This window comes from Plecotus auritus, assembly GCF_963455305.1.
Source record: "Plecotus auritus genome assembly, chromosome: 1".
Lineage (NCBI taxonomy): Eukaryota > Metazoa > Chordata > Mammalia > Chiroptera > Vespertilionidae > Plecotus > Plecotus auritus.
In genome coordinates this window covers 91,290,166-91,310,180 of record NC_137770.1, presented here as the reverse complement: position 1 = coordinate 91,310,180, position 20,015 = coordinate 91,290,166, and the positions used below count along the sequence as shown (strand labels likewise).

Here is a 20,015-nt window from a genome sequence, read left to right as displayed (position 1 = left end):
GCCTGCCTGATCGCCCCTAGCCGCTTGCCTGCCTGCCTGATCACCTCTAACTGCCTCTGCCTTGGCCCCTGCCATGGTGGCTTCGTCTGGAAGGATATCAGGAAGGTCGTTTGGCTATCTGATCTAATTAGCATATTATGCCTTTATTATTACCGATTATTATAGATTCTAATTCTTCAGTGACTTTGAGAACTAGGATTCTCAACATGAGACAAAGGGAAGTTAAACATCTTATAGTAGTGAATTTGAAGTATCAGTATAACCTCATAATGTATTCTTTCTTAAAAACCCTGTATTTCCTAGTTTTTGTCCACTGAAAAGGCCTAGAAACAATGACCATCTGGCAAAAATGAGCACCCATAGCATCCAAGCTCTAGTTTTGAAATATCATTTCCCATTCAAAGAAACAAAGGTCCCTTAGCACAGTATAACAAAATGAGACTGAAACATATTACTATACCATATAGCAAGGTGGCTCTCAAAGACCATTAAGAGTCAACATAAAAAAAACCTCAAACAACATAATAAGGCTTATACTGGCAAAAGATGAGATAATTTGAACTTCAGTAAAGATAACATCTGTAACAATTTCAACACAAGTATACACTGAGTGGCCAGATTATTATGATCTCTGAACGCATAATAATCTGGCCAATCAGTGTGTATATATATATTAGAGGCCCGGTGCATGAATTCATGCATGGGTGGGGTATAGCCAGCCTGGCCAGTGGGAGGGGACATGGGCAGTTGACCAGCCTGCCTGCTGGTCGAACTCCTGGTTGAGGAAACAATTTGCATATTACCCTTTTATTATATAGGATATACACTGAATATAGATGAACAAGACTGGCCAAAGGTTGATTGATAATTGTTAGATATGGGTGATGATTACATGCCATACCATTCTCCCTACTTTCAAATATATTTTGTTTTTTATTATTAAAAAATAGAGTATGAGGACATATATAAGTTTTCAAAATTCATTCAAAGTATTATTGGAACAAAGAGTTTGAAGACCAGTGTTCTAAAGCTAAAGAGCAAGAATCACATCTACAAATAAAACCAGAGATATAGAAGCATAGAACAGGCTGTCCAACCTATGAGAGAAGGCGGGGGGTGAGAGGGTAAGAGATCAACCAAAGGACTTGTATACATGCAAATGAGCATAACCAATGAACAGAGACAGTAGGGAAGGTGAGGCATGTGCTGGGGGCGGAGGGAGCAGCCAGGGAGAGGTCAATGGGGGAAAAAGGAAACTCATGTAATACTTTAAACAATAAAGAATTTTAAAAAAATCACATCTACCGTGTTAATCAAAGAATGCTCAGTACCTATTACCCAACAGACAACAGATGCTCAATATATAGGTATTAAATGAATGAATAGAGATAAAATAGTTGGCTTAAGTGGTAAGAATTTTTTAAATAATTTTTATTTAGAAAAATAATTATAAATTGAGATGATGATTATTCTTTCTACATAAACATCATATATTTATGCAATTCTATATATATGGTCAGAACAGCAGTCTTCCTTAACAGGTTTGTTTTAAAGCATTATTTAAACTTTGTATGAAATATATCTCACATTATAAGATAATTAACATGTAATTTGAGTAAATCTTCCACATATAAATAACCTACCTTTCAAAAGGTGCTTGGACTCTTTTAATTACATGGTAAGCAAGTATGTCTTTTGCCAATAAGTATTTGTCACTTAATGATGTGATAATTCTTAGACATCCAATAAGCTCTAGGTAGTTATAGCATTCATTCATAATTGAGTTTAAGTCAGCTACATTTGTTGCACTATTTATCTGTAATAAAGAAGAAAATATACCCAGTTTCCACTTTCAGTTGTAAATGATATTTACATTTCAAATGACATGTTATTTTAACTCAATTCTTGAGTACACCAGAATGGAATGAAAGTATACCAAAAATTATTTTTCTAGAATAAATACCTGACAATCCAGTTTAATAAACATTGTATATTTCTTTTTTCAAGAAACCTTGAGTATAATGCCACTTTAATATGGGAAATTGCTTACATAAAAGGCAATAATTGACATAGATCAGTTACATAGCACTGGAGAGGCAAGAGAGATGACCTGAGATTTCATGAAAGAGAAAGAATATCAGCTGAGACTTAGATGAATACAACCAAGAGTATTTCATGGAACAGCATAAACAGAAAAATTCTTGACTATTTATGGTCGACACTTTCATACAGGTTAGCTCTTGAACACTTACAGAAGGAGAAAGATAAAAATACAAGGTAGTCAATGGAAAATTTCCTTGCTATTTCTTCTTTCCAAAAATCTCTTCTCCCAGAGATTTACATGATTCTCTCATTCATATTAGATCTCTGCATTTCTCCCAAGTTTTTCCTGAGTACCTGGTTCAAAATAGTTGAATATATGTTGCCTTAGCCTACCAAATCCACCATCCTGAGTTTTAGCTGGGCACATAGCCAAATTTTCCTTCCAGCTATGTGACTAAGGCTGTCCAATGGGACGAGTGAAAACGTGTCAAACTCCCCCCCACTCTACTTCCACTCTTTCTCCCTTAAGTGCAAGCTTCATCCATGGAGATGTAAATACTATACTAAGTGATTACATAACAATGAGAGGATGGAATCCAATTCTCTGGATGACCAGATGTATCACTACTATAACTCTAAAATGAGTCATTTCTGTAAAATCCAGATAGCATTTTGTTTTGTGAGCAGATGTCTGTCACAACTACTCAACTCCACCATTATAGTGTAAAAATAGTCATAGACAGGTAACAAATGGGTGTGTAGTTTCAATAAAACTTAATTTACAAAAAAGAGGCAGCAGGCCAGATTTGACCTACAGCCATAGTTTGCCAACCCTAACCTCTAAAATCTAAACAACAGATTTTAGAGAGAAATAAATGTCATTTTTTTTGAGACATCATCTTTTGGGTGTCTATATTATAGCAGCTTAGCCTCAGCTCTAACCTATTATACCCCAAGCATTAGCTATCTCCTTTCTCATATTCTGTTTTATTTTTATAATATATTTTACTACATGATGGTACAGTTGACCCTTGAACAACCGGGGTTTGAACTGTGTGGGTACTCTTACACGTAGATTTTTTTTTTTTCTCAATACAATCAGCTCTCTGTAACTATCCATGGGTTTTGCATCAGCAAATGAGGAGGGCTAATTGTATGCATTGTTTTATACCATTTTATATAAGAGATTTGAACATCTACAGTTTTTGGTATCTGTAGGGGGTAGGGATCCTAGAACCAGTCCCCCACAGATACTGAGGGACAACTGTAGTTAAGTTTGGGCGAACAAAATATTATATGTGGATTTTTTACTGAGTGGGGTTAGGTGTCCCTAAACCCCCACGTTTTGCAAGATCAATTATACTGCCCAACGCAGGAGCTGCCATGATGCACACTGGCCATTTAAAAATAAAACAGCACCAGGGACCTGGTGCCAACAAACCAACATTTGGCTTCCCCCAAGTGGGACACAGGCCACGCCACCACCCTGGAGTGACACGCCACCAAATAGCAGCCAACATCCCATGGCACAAAATGCAGCCCACGGCCCAGCCTGAAAACAGTGGCTATGGGCACCAGGTAATGACATCACATAGCAACGCCCAGCTTCCTTTCTCTAGCAACTAGCCTCCTTGAAGTTTCTTCAGCCCAGGAACCTGACTTGCTTTATAGCCAGGTACAAACATTTTACAGTTTAACCAAATTGTTTGTGAAGCGTTTCTCCATGCCTCATCTCATTTGATCCTCACAGAAGTCCTGGAGTAGGTAGAAAGGTAACTCGGTAGAATCCTACTTTCTTTTTGTTAGCAAGATGGGAATAGCAATATTAAAATATTTCTTCTAATTAATTTCCTTTTAATGTGCACGAATCTGTGCGCCGGGACACTACTATATTATATATTTATATACTTATCTCCTGTCTTCCCTCTGAAACAGCGGTTGCCAACCTTTTGGACCTCACGGACCACTGGTTAGTGACGGCTGCTCTAAAAGGTAATTTCAAGGAGATAAGGATTTTGGCTTACTACTCTGTCTTCAGTGATAAAACAGTACTGGGTACATAGTATTTACTAAATAACAAACATTGCTTAGGAATAAAGAACTAGGAATAGGTAAAGCCATGAGGAGAGATGGAAGTCTTAAATAACCTAATGAATAACATGAACTTTGTTCAATAGACAATGAGAAGCCATTGAGCATTCCTGAGAAAAAAATGTGGTCAAAATTGTACTTCTGAATCACCCTAAATAAGAATATTAGAATAATGTCCTAATTGCTTACAAATAGACATAATTTAGTTTGGTATAGAAGGCACACTGAAAATAAGGAAAGGCAGATGACTTGACACAGACTGATAAATGGAATGTGGAAGAATGAAAACAACCCCTTCTCCATAATATCTTAGACACAGGGTATCTCTTGAAAAGTAAAGGAAAATTGAGCTGAAAAATTCTGGAGAAAAAAATTAGTTCTGTTGGCCTCAATGTGCGAACAAGAACCAGATCTTCACACAAAATCTAGGGGCTCAAAAATACAGGTCTGGGACTCATTCAGAAAGGTTATAGGTGAGAAGAAGCTTTCCAAATATTATAAAACTAGAGGCCCAGTGCATGAAATTCGAGCACAAGGGGGGTGGGGGATGGTCCCTCAGCCCAGCCTGCACCCTTTCCAATCTGGGACCCCTCGAGGGATGTCTGACTGCCCGGTTAGGCCTGATCCCACCGGGCAGTCGGACATCCCTCTCACAATCCAGGACTGCTGGCTCCCAACCACTCGCCTGCCTGATTGCCCCTAACCGCTTCTGCCTGCCAGCCTGATCACCCCCTAACCACTCCCCTGCCAGCCTGATTGATGCCTAACTGCTCCCCTGCTGGCCCGATTGCCCCTAACTCCCTGCCCTCACCTGCTGGCCTGGTCACCCCTAACTGCCCCCCCTGCCAGTCTGGTCATCCTAACTGCCCTCCCCTGCCGGCCTAGTCACCCCCAACTACCCTCCCCTGCAGGCCTGGTCCCCCCAACTGCCCACCCCTGCAGGCCTGGTTGCCCCCAACTGCCCTCCCCTGCTGGCCATCTTGTGGCGGCCATCATGTGTCCACATGGGGGCAGCCATCTTGTGTGTTGGAGTGATGGTCAATTTGCATATTACTTCTTTATTATATAGGATTAGGACTGTTAAAACAACACTGAAAAATACCTCTTTCAAGGGAAGGAAGAGGAAGCATTAAAAAAAAAAAAGGAGTCAAAAGTAGAAGAGAGTACAATATTAAAGTAATAGAGAGAGCCCAGCTGGCATGGCTCAAGTGATTGAGCATTGACCTCTGAACAGAAGGTCACGGTTTGATTCCTAGTAGGGGAAACACATGCCCAGTTGCAGGCTCAATCCCCAGTGTGAGGCATACAGGAAACAGTCAATCAATGATTCTCTCTCATCATTGATGTTTCTATCTCTCTCTCTCTCACTCTTCCTTCCTCTCTGAAATCAATAAAAATATATTTAAAATAATAAAAATAAAACAGTAGAGAAAGATTTGAAGACAGCAGTGATTGATTGCAGAAGTCCAAAGAGATAAGGAATTAGAATTAAAAACAAATCAAAACACAAAAAAGGCATTTGAATGTGAAGATCCAAATCCCTGGATATAAGCTTTGAACTACCTAACTTGGGAGACAGGCGGTGGGAACCAGAAGACTCTCTCTAAAAAGTTAAGAAATCTGCCCTACCCAGTTTGGCTCGGTGGATACAACGTTGGCCTGCAGACGGAAGGGTCCCGGGTTCGATTCCAGTCAAGGGCACATGCCTGGGTTTCGGGCTTGATCCCCAGTGTGGGGCAAACAGGAGGCAGCTGATGGATGATTCTCTCTCATCATTGATATTTCTCTCTCTCCCTTCCCTTCCTCTCTGAAATCAATGAAAAAAATACACTGAGTGGCCAGATTATTATCTGAACACATAATAATCTGGCCACTCAGTGTGTGTGTGTGTGTGTGTGTGTGTGTGTGTATAATTTGTGCAAGGGTGGGGTCCGGCCAGCCTGGCCAGGAGGAGGGCACAGGGGCAGTTGGCCGGCTGGCCTGCCTGCTGGTCGAACTCCTGGTAGAGGGGACAATTTGCATGTTAGTCTTTTATTATATAGGATATACACTGAGTGACCAGATTATTATGCATTCAGATCATAATAATCTGGTCACTCAGTGTGTTTTTTTAATAAAAAGTTAAGAAATCATAAAAAGAGGAAGTGAGACAAAGTTAGGCTTAACAAAACTAAGCCTAACTTCATTGCCCAAGTCACACAGCTTATAGTTTATAGTTATTTCCATCTAAAATCTGACTTGTATACTCTTAACGATTAACTATACTGCTAATTAAATGAGACAATGACTAAATAGAGGAGGTTATGGGAAGAAAAGTTGAATGGCTTTCATTATCTCCAAATCAGTAACATGTAAGCCAAGCTTGTCAAACTCTTGGCCCACAGGCCACCAATGAATATTTTTGCAGTCCAGTCAATATAACGGTATGTAAGAAACATTTTAATAAAAATTTCGTAAATTTTTACAATATCCTGTTATACATAATTATCAATAACAAACTACAACATGTGCTAATGACTGATTACTATAATCGTGTTGCATTCATTCCCCTTACTCGCTTTACACACAGGCGCACATTTCTTTCCAATACTAGCAGCGAATATTTTAGCAGCCGATTGCTACATCATTAGTCTTGGACTGACTTGTTTGGTGTGGGCAAAAAAAATATTTCGCTTTCGGCCCTATAGCTGGTTTGGCTCAGTGGATAGAGAGTCGGCCTGCAGACTGAAGGGTCCCAGGTTCGATTCCAGTCAAGGGCATGTACCTTGGTTGCGGGTACATCCCCAGTTAGGGGGTGTGCAAGAGGCAGCTGATCGATGTTTCTCTCTCATCGATGTTTCTAACTCTCTATCCCTCTTCCTTCCTCTCTGTGAAAAATCAATAAAATATATTTAAAAAAAAAGAAAAGAAAATATTTCGCTTTCGGAGAACAAATAAAATAGGTTTATTTGCATTACGTTTATTAATCTGTGCAGTTAATCAGTGTCAGGTAAGTTAATGTTCAAGAAAAAAATATTAATTTTATTAAAATGTTCTATTATTTTAAGTTAACAATTACTTTTATTTCAGCCCTTTATATTCAGCATGTCTCTATCAAAATAAACCTATGTTTCTATGAAAATTGAAGCTTTTCTTTTTTTGTGGCCCACATAATCTTAAACATTGTTTATTTGGCCTGAGTTAGCCTTTGAGTTTGACGTGCTTGATGTAAGCAATGACCCTTATGCAGCCAGCATACGATAACTAAATTGAGTTTGTACATGTAACATGTGCAGTATACGGCTCAATAAATGTTAACTCTTTTTAGGTGGGAGCATTGAGTCTCCCCACTTATTTACACATGGAAAAAATTCAACCTAGCACTCATAACTCTCTATGGGAGGAATTACAAGTTTTCTGACTGGTAAACTATGTCCTTGCTCTCTTCAGATCCACTGCCTTGCAGGAAACCATACTTTTATCTGCTCTCTACCATGAAACAAGGAACCTGCCTTATATTGTCTCTGGCAGGACAGATAAATCCATCTAGTTCTGAGAAATGTTAGCAAGCCATTTTGAGCACAGACTGAAGTCACATTATCCAATTGCTTTTATCAATATTAAACTAACTTGGCACTTTGATCTCTAGCTGTCTGTTACATCCTTTATTTATTTATTTATTTATTTATTTATTTATTTATTTATTTATTTATTTAAATTAAAGAACAAACATTTATTTCCCGGGGTTTTGGAGGTTGCGAAGTCCAAGATAAAAGGTGCTGGCAGACTTGGTGCATGGTGAAAGCCACTTCCTGGTACATAGATGGCCGTATTTCGGTTATGTCTCTACGTAGGGACATAAGAGGTAAGGGAGCTCGCTGGAGCTTGTTTAATAAACACATTCTATATCTATCTTTTAATTGGTTGTGTACTCTGCAGGTAAACAGAAATACTGACACCCCTTAGCTACTCCACAGAGTATTATTATTCTATTGTAGATCCAGTATTTATATTCAAATCTATTTAGAATGTAGTCTACATTTTAATAAACATGCACATTTCTTACCCTGATTAAAATCTGTGCCACATCAAAGTCTGAAACATCGTCTAAAGTTGGAAAGGTATCTTCTGGTCCAAAAACAAGGCAGTTAAACAAAGTTTTAGAAAAAAAACCAGGTGAAGGACCACCATGAACCAAAGAAATGGCAAGCATTTTGCCAGCTTCATAGTAAAGATTCTCTTTCAGAGCTGTAAATAGATGGAAATAAATTAAATACACTTTATACATCATATATAATAACTACACCTATAATAAATTAAAAACAATCTAAGCATTAGATAAATGGAAAATAACAATTCATAGAAGCTATAACATGTATATAGATTTCACCTAAAACACACAAAATTTCTTTTTTCTGAATATAAAGTAATACTTATTGTAGAAAAAAATATACAGAAACTTAATTTATTTTAAATATATTTTTATTGATTTTTTTACAGAGAGGAAAGGAGAGGGATAGAAAGTTAGAAACATTGATGAGAGAGAAACATTGATCAACTGCCTCCTGCACACCTCCTACTGGGAAAGTGCCCGCAACCAAGGTACATGCCCTTGACTGGAATCAAACCTGGGACCCTTCAGTCTGCAGGCCGACGCTATATCCACTGAGCCAAACCAGTTAGGGCCAGAAACTCTTAAAAAACACACACCTATAATCCCACTACCATAACCATTATACACACTTTGGTATACTTGTGTCTTATGTGTATATAAATATATATATATATAAACAGTATGACTTCTGCTTTTTCCCAACTTATTGTAATTTTTTTATATTATTCAAAAATTATTGAAATCTACAGTTAAGGAATGCATTAAGACTAACTTACAGCCGAAACCGGTTTGGCTCAGTGGATAGAGCGTCGGCCTGCGAACTGAAAGGTCCCAGGTTCGATTCCGGTCAAGGGCATGTACCTTGGTTGCGGGCACATCCTCAGTGGGAGGTGTGCAGGAGGCAGCTGATCGATGTTTCTCTCTCATCGATGTTTCTAGCTCTCTATCCCTCTCCCTTCCTCTCTGTGAAATATCAATAAAATAAAAAAAATAAAAAAAAAAAAAGACTAACTTACAGATGTGCATTAATATAAACCATCCTTTTATTACTGGTACCTTCACTAAGTTACATTATACAATCAGTATCTATTTACATAATCTTGTTTATATATATTTGATTTTATTAGGATAGATTAGGATTTAGTATTAGTGGTTCAAAGGATATGAACATTTTTTTGTTGTTATTCCTCACCCGAGGATATTTTTCCATTGATTTTCAGAGAGAGTGGAAGGGAGGGGAGACAGAGAGAGAGAAAAAAACATTGACGTGAGAGAGGCAAAAGGGATATGAACATTATTAAGGTTGTTGATATATAGTGCTAAATTATATTCCAAAATGGCACAAATTTAATCCCAACAATTCATGCTATTTTACCATATCACAGTTTCCAACATTTTTTAAATTGCCAGTGAAAATGATTTTAGCTACTCTGATTAAGTCAAAAGAATATGTAAATTTTCTTTATTTTTTCTAAAAACTGTTCAAAGCAACTTATTAGTAATAAACAGTAACAATATTTGAAATAATAGTAAAATCTCAACAACTTTATAAGGTATATATTAGTAGTCACATTTTACAGATTAAGAAATTGAGATCCAGAGAGACTATGTAATTAATCTAAGGATATAAAACTACTTAAGTGATATGTACAAAATGAATTCAGATTTTGTGACTTATATTCATGTACTCTCCACTGTACCCAAAATGCCTTGAGTTAACATTACTGATCACTTAAAATTTTTTTTGAGTTTAGAATTAAACTGTGTGTATTATATATAGTACAAATAATCTTTGGTATTTTCTCAATTATTTCAATGATGCTTCAGGTAATAGTGAGGAAGTTCTATGGAATATATAGGAAGAAATTCAAATGGAATGAAATGTTTTCTCACTTTTGAATTTCCTATATTATAGCAAAAATGGTATAAAGTTCCTAAAACAGAATGCTAGAATTAACCAGTGTTTTGAGATGCCTTTTCTAATCATGTTAACTCCTCACTAGAAATAAACACATAAAAGTATCATATACATAATTGTGTAAGAAAAATTCTTGAAAGCAAAAGTACATTTAAAAATCTGTTACATATGGACCAGAAATACAATATATATAAAGAGCCAGGGTCCGTAACGTTACAAAACAACCGAATGGATGACTGAACACAGGAAGGCAGTCCTGCAGCGACCCAGCACTGACTGCCGAGGGGGCTGCAGATCAGGCCCAGAGAGAGGCCCGGAAAGAGAAGCAGGGTCTGATCCGCAGCCTCTGTGGCAGCTGTTGATCAGCCCTTGACTCTCTCTCTGGGCCTCGCCAGCATAGGCCCGGAGATGCTGACTGGCATAGAAACCGACCAATCAGAACCTAATCTCGGTGAACTGCAAAGGCAGAACCTAAGGTGGGGACTGAGGAGGGGTTTTAAGGGCAACAGCTGTTTGGTGTAAGAAAGTGATTCAATTTTTTAATGACCGGTTTGGCAGTATAGTGCATATGGCTGTCTATCAGTCCAGATATAGGGATTATATGTTTTTGTCTGCCAAGAGCATCTCCTCTTGCTGAAAAAGGCTCCCCCACCCGCCCCCCATTTAAGTAATCCTATCCTATATAATTTATCTATACTAATAAAAAGGTAATATGCTAATTAGACCAGGTCAACCAGCCATCTTCCGGACATCCGACTTCCTTCCGGACAAAGCTGTGGTGGTAGGGGCCAAGGCAGAGCCAGTTAGGGGTGATCAGGCTGGCAGGTGAGGACAGTTGGGGGCGAGGTCAGGCTGGCAGGGGAGGGTAACCAGGCAGGCAGGCAGGTGAGTGGTTAAGGGACAGCAGTCCCAGATTGCGAGAGGGATGTCCAACTGCCGGTGGGATTGGGCGTAAACCGGTAGTCGGACATCCCCCAAGGGGTCCCCAATTGGAGAGGGTGCATGCTAGACTAAGGGAACCACCACCCCCATGTACGAATTTCCTGCACTGGGCCACTAGTTATGTTATAAAATTCCTAGGTCATGAAGAAACATGCCAACTGAAATTTCCAAATGTCTGAACAGGAAGAGCTCTGATAATCATCCATTCTATTTGCCCACTCTATTCAAATAAAATTAGAATGAATATAAAATACATTTTTAAGAAGTTGCAGTTAATTATGGAATCATTTCAAGCAGGATATTGTTATAAAGAAATTAAGAACATTTTTAAAGAAAATGTTTCACTATAAAATTTGCTTTTAAGACTATTACTGCCCCACCCCCATTTTTCTGTGATTCTATCAGTATTTTATTAACAATGTAAATTATACATTTTAACCACATGTATTGAATATCATTTCTAACCAGCCATCTCTTCCTTTACACATGGTATATGCAGTATGTATAATAATAAATAATTACCTTGAGAATTTAGGGACAAGTTCTTTGACAAGGACCCTTCAAACAATGGTGAGTTCTCAAGATGTTGCATTAAAAGACTTAGGAATTCTTGCTTTGATCCAGGATGCTCTGTTCCAAAATTATCACTTTCATTAACATATGCAACTTCAATTGTGTACGTAGGATTAAACTTTTGATTTCTGAATCCGTTTAAGGCACTATTCCAGATATCGGCTTTGTTGATATATAATCTTTTTGTTTTTTTAATAATTTGAAATCCTAACTCTATAATTATTGTTGAAATGTCTCTCCTAAATTTGTTGCCTTGCCTATAAAACATGAATTTAAACACAGAGGTAATTTAAACACTTAAACGCTCTAAAATGCTTTAAGTGACATGGCAGTATACAGTTAAAAAGAAACAAAAAAAGATTAAAAGTTCTTCCCATCTCTCACCCAAAAGCAGACAATGCTGCCACTGGAACCCAAAACAGTTATTTAATAACTTTAGTTCAAAATTATTGATTCTCTTTCCCCAATCTCCTACCAAATTAGAATAATCTAATGTCATAACTGATTTATGTGAATGTTGATAGATGATTACCTCAAATTTGATCAATTCAGTAGATTTAGGTATAAGAGTCAGAATCTCAAACTGACCTTTCTGGCCAATGACTACCACAGACTTATTTAACTGTATCTTATTTCATATTTACGATCCTTTAAAAAATAAACATAGTCTCTGCCTACTATACAAGAGAACTATAGTTTTAAGAAAGTATAATGTATTTTTAACCATAAAGTTAATAGTAGAACTAATATTATAAAGAGAATTTGCAACCCTGCCTCAGTTTTTCCATCTCTATTTGGTATTGATATACTCAAAATGATCCTGTTTGGGGCAATGTTATTATCATCTTTATACATCAAGTATAAATTTTTCCCATCCTAAGACATTATAATGTCCCAATGTGGGCCAGGTTTTGTTTCTTTCTTTCTTCACACAACCCCCTACCGTATTCATTAACCCAGGTTGAACAGAACCAAAATCTTTTGGAAAATAATCTTTCCAAAATAAACCGTCTTCTTGCAAGTTGATTCCTTGCTCCTGTCTGGAATGGAAATACTATGCTGTTCTTCTAGAACATGATAGCATATTAGAGCAGGTGCAAGGACTCAAAATTCTCAGGCATACCATCTTTAGAAACCTAAATATTAAAATTATTTAAAACTAACATGAACATCTTTTTTATACTAAAAATATAAAAATATTTGTAACAAATTTTCAGTTAATACAGTGGTATTTTAAAACAGCAATTCTTCACTTTTTAAATACTATCACTCCTATCTGCAAATCTAGTTATCAAATATTTTCACAAAAATTCTCTTGTCCTTCTAAATTTTAACTTGATATTATTTTTAGTAAGAAAGTACTTCCTCATGCTTAGCTACTAATATTACTTTTGTCTATTTTTTCCCTTTTGGCAACAACAAGGCTCTATGAACTTTTTTTATTAAGCCATACATATACTTAAAAATCATAACTTCAGTTGGACAAATACCTGACACAGTATGAAGATGTAATTCTAGTTTTATTTAAATGGTTAAGAATGATTTTCAAAGTTACTCATTTTGCTGTCTTATGAAAAGTTAGGCATTAATAAAATAATACTTGTCAGTATGCCTTAAGCTTCCTACACAAATGACATTTTATCTGAGATTTACAGTGAATACATTAAGCAAATGATTACAAAATAAAAAAATTAACTATATTAAATATAATTCCTTCTCTTAACAAAGTAACATGATATTCATGTTATTTAATTTCCTGTCTTACTCTATAACCAAATAACAGTTTAAGCACACTTTCCAAATCTGTGTTTTTAAAGTATCTTGAAAATTATCTATAATAAAAATGTGTTTTACATCACGAGCCCATATACAATTAAATACTAAAATTATTTTACATACATTCTTTCTATTTGCAGTGCAATATGATACTTTATATTCTAATCTATCCTGATTCATTTTCTTTTTTAAATGCTGGTTGCATGATTTCATGATCAAATGTTGGGTCCTGCTGTCTGAAAACATTCTTTCAGACTACTGTAAAGCTCAGCTAGTATTCTAAGTGTATACAGCCACTTCCTATTCATTTTCTCAGAATAGAGTTTTATATTTTTCTCCAATTCAAAATACACACCTCATCAGATCTTTGTGCTGGGCTCCAGGTGACTGTCTGGATAATTTAGGTGATGATTCTTCCAACAAGCAATCATTTATTCCAACACTGTTAGTGTTGGGTAATGTATGTTTTTTGGCTTTTTGGAAACCCCCTGCAGATTTAAAATCCAATGTGAGGATAACAGAAATATAGGTAGAAACTTTTAAATAATATGTATTTGAATAAGAACATCTTTATTCAAAATTACAAAATGTTACCTGAGTTGTAGATAATACCTCTACAGTCCAAACACTCCCAATTTTGTTCCCACGATCGTAGTGAGGAACAGGCTAAATGTGTTCCACTAGAACCACAAGACTGACAACGCTTTATTTCCCATTTGCTGAGGAGATAAAGAGAAGCAAGTATTGACATTTTGATATTAACTTAGTCAAATTCTCACACTGCCACAGGCCTCACTGTCCACCTCACACACAAAACCAACTCAAAGGAAGAAAAATAGATTATCTGCATTGCTACTGCATTACTTTTTCTTAAAGCACATTTTTCTATTTCATTATTTATGTTTATAATCTCCTCCTTTAAATATTCTCTAAGTATCAACATGTGTATGAACATGCACATACACAAAGAATATAAATATCAGAAAGAATAGTATTAAAGAAGGGAAAGGATTTTTATTTTATATTTGGCAATTACTATGCCAGTGTATCTGATATGGAAGAGGCATTTCAGTATATATGTTACCTTACCTAAAATATTATCTTTCTCATCCAACATGAGGAATTATTTCCTACAAAAAGCTTGCTCAGACAATTCAGGTATTGCACAGCTCCTTGGGACCCAGACTCACTACCAGGCCCATATTTGTTCTCTCTTATTTATTTCCTCCACTTCCCACCCACTGTATTGCATGTGTACAAGTCCATATTTACATTTTCTGTATGAGTGTGGGTGGGGATTGTCATGTGTGGCCCCTTCTTTGGTTTTGAGTAGACTCTGTCTCTATAAAGATAGGTATACTTCCTGAGTGTGTAGGTGTAGGTGATGAGAGAGGTAACTATATATCTTCCCATCTGGTAGGTGTCGGCAAAACTCCCTTTGTGTGAATATGGGTATGTAGGTATGTGTCTCAGCTCCCCTTCCTCAGAGTTCTGCCAACTAATAATTAAGAGAAAGAAAGATGACAGCTAACATAAATGTTTATTATACACCAGGCCCAGTTCTCCTTCTTTATATATATACTAATTGATTTTAGCGAGGAAAGGAGAGGGAGAGACAGATAGAAATATCAATGAGGAGAGAGTCCCTTACTGGGAATCAAGCCCGCAACCAGGCATATGCCCTAACGGGGAATCTAACCTTGACCTCCTGGTTTATAGGTGGATGCTCAACAACTGAGGCACATCGGCTGAGCCCAGTTCTCATTCTTTACATGAAAACTTTAATCCTCGCAATTTTAGAAGGTAGAGAAAATGACTGTTATATCCATTTTTAAAGAAGAGGAAACTGAAGCATAGAGCGGTAAATAACTTGCCCAATCAAATTTATTTTGCTAGTAAGTCTCAAAGGAAGGCTTCCAACCCACTTTACCTGCTGTCAGACCCATGCTGCTAACCATTATACTATGTTGCCTTTCAGCAAAATTGCCTTCTTGTCACTAGGATGAGAGGAAGTGAGATTAAAAAGAAAAGATTTATATAGCAGGTAACCGTATCCCAGGAGAAAAGGCAAGGGATAGCAATCTCAAGAAGTTGCCAGGAAAAAAAGGAAGTCTGGTAGCTACTGATGGGCCAGTGGTTTACAGCCTAAAATGAATTTAGAAAAGACCAATATTAATGAATGCATTGCTTCTTAGAACTCTAAAGTGCTTTATTGTTTGCAATTATCTAATCTGTGCTTCAACACAACCCTTGAGAATGTATTATTACTGAATATACAGAGTCACTATATTAAGTAATGTAAATGCACCTTACTTGACATCTTCAAAGAGATATCTACCCTTAAAGAATTTTTAGTCTAATGACAATGACAATTTAAATAGTCGATCATATTGTAACAAGAATAGTGAAGGGAAAACCCAGCCCAGAATGGGAAATCAGGAGTGGAAACAGCTGCTTGGGGGAAACGTTCCAAAGCTGCCAAAACCTCAGCGGAGTCTTCCCAAATAAGAAGTAGTTCACTTTCCATGAGGGACAAGGCTCCCAATATTCTGCTCTGCACTTTAAGTTTCACCTTGCCATGTTCAAACAATATTGTATAACAGGGATACAAATTTAATGAAATTTCCTACACAAATTTTGACAAAACTGGTTTTGTTACTTTTTATTCTGCATTTAAAAAATATCTACTGACATTATAAAGGTGTAATCAATAAATTTCAAATGCCAAACCCTTTTTATAATATTCTAAAAGAAACACTGCTAGTTTAACCTAATTAAATTAACCTCTAAACAGGGCCATCTAATAGAAGTACAATGCAAATTATATATGTCATTTAAACTTTTCTAGTAACCATATTTAAAAGGTAAAAGAAACAGGTGCGCCCAGCCGGTGTGGCTCAGTAGTAGGCATCCACCTATGAACCAGGGGGTTACGGTTTGATTCCTGGTCAGGGCACATGCCCAGTTGTGGGCTTATTTCCAGTAGGGGGTATGCAGGAGGCAGCTGATCAATGATTCTCTCTCATCATTGATGTTTCTCTCTCTCTCTCTCCCTCCCGCTTCCTCTCTGAAATCAATAAAACTATATTTTTAAAAATAATTTAAAAATAGAATAGGTGCAATAAATCTGAATATTTCCAAAATATCATTATGTTAAATAAGTAATCAATATGCAATTATTAAGATATTTTCACTTAACTGTTATAGGCTGGATTGTGTCTCCCCAAAATTCTTATGTTGGAGTCCTAACACCCAGTACCTCACAATGTGACTGTATTTGGAGATAGGGCCTTTAAAGAGATAATTAAGATAAAATGAAGTCATATGTGTGGACCCTAATCCAATATGACTGGACATAGAAAGAGGGACAATCATGTGAAGATATAGCTAGAAGGGAGTCATGTGCAAGTCAAGAAGTTTCAGAAGTCAAATCTGTGGATACCTTTATCATGGACTTCTAGCCTCTAGAATTGTGAGTAGTAGAAACCAATTTCTATTACTTAAGGCATCTAGTTTGTGGTATTTTGTATGGCAGCCCTAGCAAACTAAGATACATACTATGTCTTCAGTGTGTATTTGACACTTACAACACCTCTAAATTGGGAATAGCCACACTTCAACTGTTCAAAAGCCACATGTGCCTAGTGGCTACCATATAGGACCAGTGCAGCACTAGAAAATAGAGCCTCACAAAAATGCACCAAGAAAACAAGTTGCAATTATGCTGAGTGAAATAATTTTTCTGTAAACAGATGTAAATATGCATTTAATAAAGTTAAAACTTCAAAGATCCTAAGAGTAAATACATTTCACTAACTATAACTCTGCTTTCTAAGCTGAAGGTTTCAATAAGAACACGAAAAAGCACAAGTGAACTTCCCGGTATACCTATTAGGCACATTATAGTCTCGCCCTTCCTTGCAACGACATCTTCGTACATCACAATGCTCATAGTGCTGCAGAAGCTCTTGATAAGCATTTTCCTCTAATTCCCAAGATGCATCTCTGTAAATGAAACAAGACATAAAATATACTTTGACCTAAAATGTTACATAAAAGGATTGGTAATGAACCTAAAAATAAAAATTTTTCACATAACAGTACTCAGGAATAAGGCTAAAATTTTTTAAGATTAATCATTCTCTTCAAGATACAAATCCTTTAGTGTCATTTTAGCCTACATTTAGTCTCACAGTGAATTTTCAAATGCTAACTGAAAAATTAAGCAGAAATTTTCTAACTTAAATTTTTAACATTTCACTTCCATTTGTTTCAAGATTAGTACCATTATTTTGGGATTCCTCACCTTTAAGTACTAACAAAATTCTTATCATTTAAAATCACATCTTGATTCTCTTAATTTATACATATCATTTTGAAGCCTACTATACTTGTATATAAATCAATTAACATTACATACAACTGAGGTGTTTATTAAGAGACTATAAATCAACTAATGAGAATTTAAGTCGCAGTCCCTGCTCTCAAGAACTAGCAATCTGGGGAGAAAAAGGAGGTGGCAGGGGCTGCTTTACATTTCCTCATTTGAAGTGGCTGCTTCTCCATTATTACATAATCAGACATAAATGACTATTTTCACTGTTATTAAATCCTATTTGTAAAATATCTTTTTGTCAAAAGTGTTACTCACTTTTCAGGAATATGAATTCCCATTCTCAACATCTCTTTCTGAAATATGTCACTATTATTGCATACTGTGCACCTAAAGAAAAACACTCCTGCATTTATTGCTTGAACCTGTAGTAAAAAATAGAAAATCTATTAATGATTTAACAATATATTAGGTTATGAACTTTATAACTAACAGAACATGTGCTACTTTTCACTCAATATATAATGAAATCTTATTTTGTACACTAATGGTTCTCAAACTTTGATAAACTAAGTTATCCCACTGCTAAAATTTGGAGATCTTTTTCCCAATGGCCAAAAAAATTAAGTTAATGAATTGACTGTTCTTAGCTTTACTATATATTAACCCATATATCCATATATCCCTCTTAATCTTTGGTGTCTAATATCATTTCTGTTCCCAAATATTGTGTTGGCCATGTCTGTGAATAGTAAAAATCTTGAGTTGCTTCATCTAGGAAATATATTTAAATAAGTGCTACATAAAAAGTATCCTTGGTTCTATTTTTAACTCACTCTGTTAGTTTTCTTCCTAAGAGGGGAGAAGTATAAAACCTAGTCTCACTCTTGAGTTACTACAAATACAAAAGCAGCCGGCAGAGGGTATGCAAAAAGAAACAGAAAACTATAACCCTACTAGAAAGAGTAGCCAACACCCAGTAAAAAATACCACAAAATAGCACACCTTCATTAACAAATATTTACTAGTAACCCCTACTATATAGGCACCAAACACTATGCTATGTACCAAAAACAGAAATATAAAATGACTCGTGAGTAGGCAGAGTATACAATTCTAATATAGTGTACAAGTTTTTTTTAAAGTATATACATGGAAGAGAGAGGAAGAAGTACCTCAGTCTATATAAGAGCCTGACAAAAATGTCACATGGATGGTAAGGTCAAAGCTAATTTTGGAAGAAGACACAGGAGTCTGCCAGGAAAATGGGACAAAAGACATTACAAAACTAGAAAATAGCATATATCAAATCAAGTGGTAATGTAAGCACATGTGATTAGAAAACTAATTAATATACTTAGGGATGACATGCTGGTCATAGTAAACTAAATAAGGAGGCTAAATAGGTAAATCAAAACCGATAGTGTGAAGAAATTACAGGAAATAAGGCATGCAGGAGAAAGACCAGTTCAGTAGACTCCTACAAAAATCTAGTTAAAATAGAGAGAACAGCAACAAAAAAGTGTACACAAAATATCTATAAGGTAGACCTGACAGACTTGGGTTGGGGAATGATTTTAACAAGTGAACAAATAGGAACACAGGTTCAAACTACTACCAAGTAAAACACACACACACACACACACACACACACACACATACACACACACACACACACACACACACACACACGTGGTAGGAAAGCAACAAGTTTCTAAAATCTAAACCTAAAGGGTCAGCAAGCAATTTTAACACATACTAAATATAGGATGTGATACAAAAAGTAAGTGTCTAGTATGGAGGAAAAAACACCAGAGGCCATATGGAAGATACCAAGACCAGAACAATGAAGGAGAAATCCAAAATGAACAAGAATAGTGACAATTCTCTACATAGCCAGAGTGAAAAGTTTCCATTAATTTTAATATGTTTTTATTGACATTTTTATTTTTATTTTTTAGAGAGGAAGTGAGAGGGAGAGGAAGACAGAAACATTGAATGGCTTGGCTGCCTCCTGCACAGTCCCCATCGGGGATCTAGCCTGCAACCCGGGACTGGGAATCGAACCCACAACCTCTTGGTGCATGGATCAATGCTAACTTAGGCACACCGGCTGGAGTCCATTAATTTCTTTTATATTAACCTATAGTCTCTTCTTCACAAAATTCCAATGTATATAGCATTTGTAGGGGTAAAAACAATGAGATTTTCACATACGTTTTTTCAAAATTTTGCATTCTATTGCA

The 20,015-nt window shown here is 36.3% G+C and overlaps 1 protein-coding gene across 1 annotated transcript in view; it reads right to left on the bottom strand.

Moving 5' to 3' along the window:
* The window catches only part of G2E3 (G2/M-phase specific E3 ubiquitin protein ligase), a 78,370-nt gene that overhangs the window by 11,910 nt on the left and 46,445 nt on the right, over window positions 1-20,015 (bottom strand). The window contains exons 7-13 of the mRNA XM_080663836.1: window positions 18,088-18,194; window positions 17,325-17,441; window positions 14,031-14,155; window positions 13,792-13,924; window positions 11,610-11,917; window positions 8,180-8,361; window positions 1,644-1,816 (exon numbers count right to left, since the gene is read on the bottom strand). Of these exons, the coding sequence (XP_080519962.1) occupies window positions 1,644-1,816; window positions 8,180-8,361; window positions 11,610-11,917; window positions 13,792-13,924; window positions 14,031-14,155; window positions 17,325-17,441; window positions 18,088-18,194 (1,145 nt within the window). The remainder of the gene's footprint in view (window positions 1-1,643; window positions 1,817-8,179; window positions 8,362-11,609; window positions 11,918-13,791; window positions 13,925-14,030; window positions 14,156-17,324; window positions 17,442-18,087; window positions 18,195-20,015) is intronic.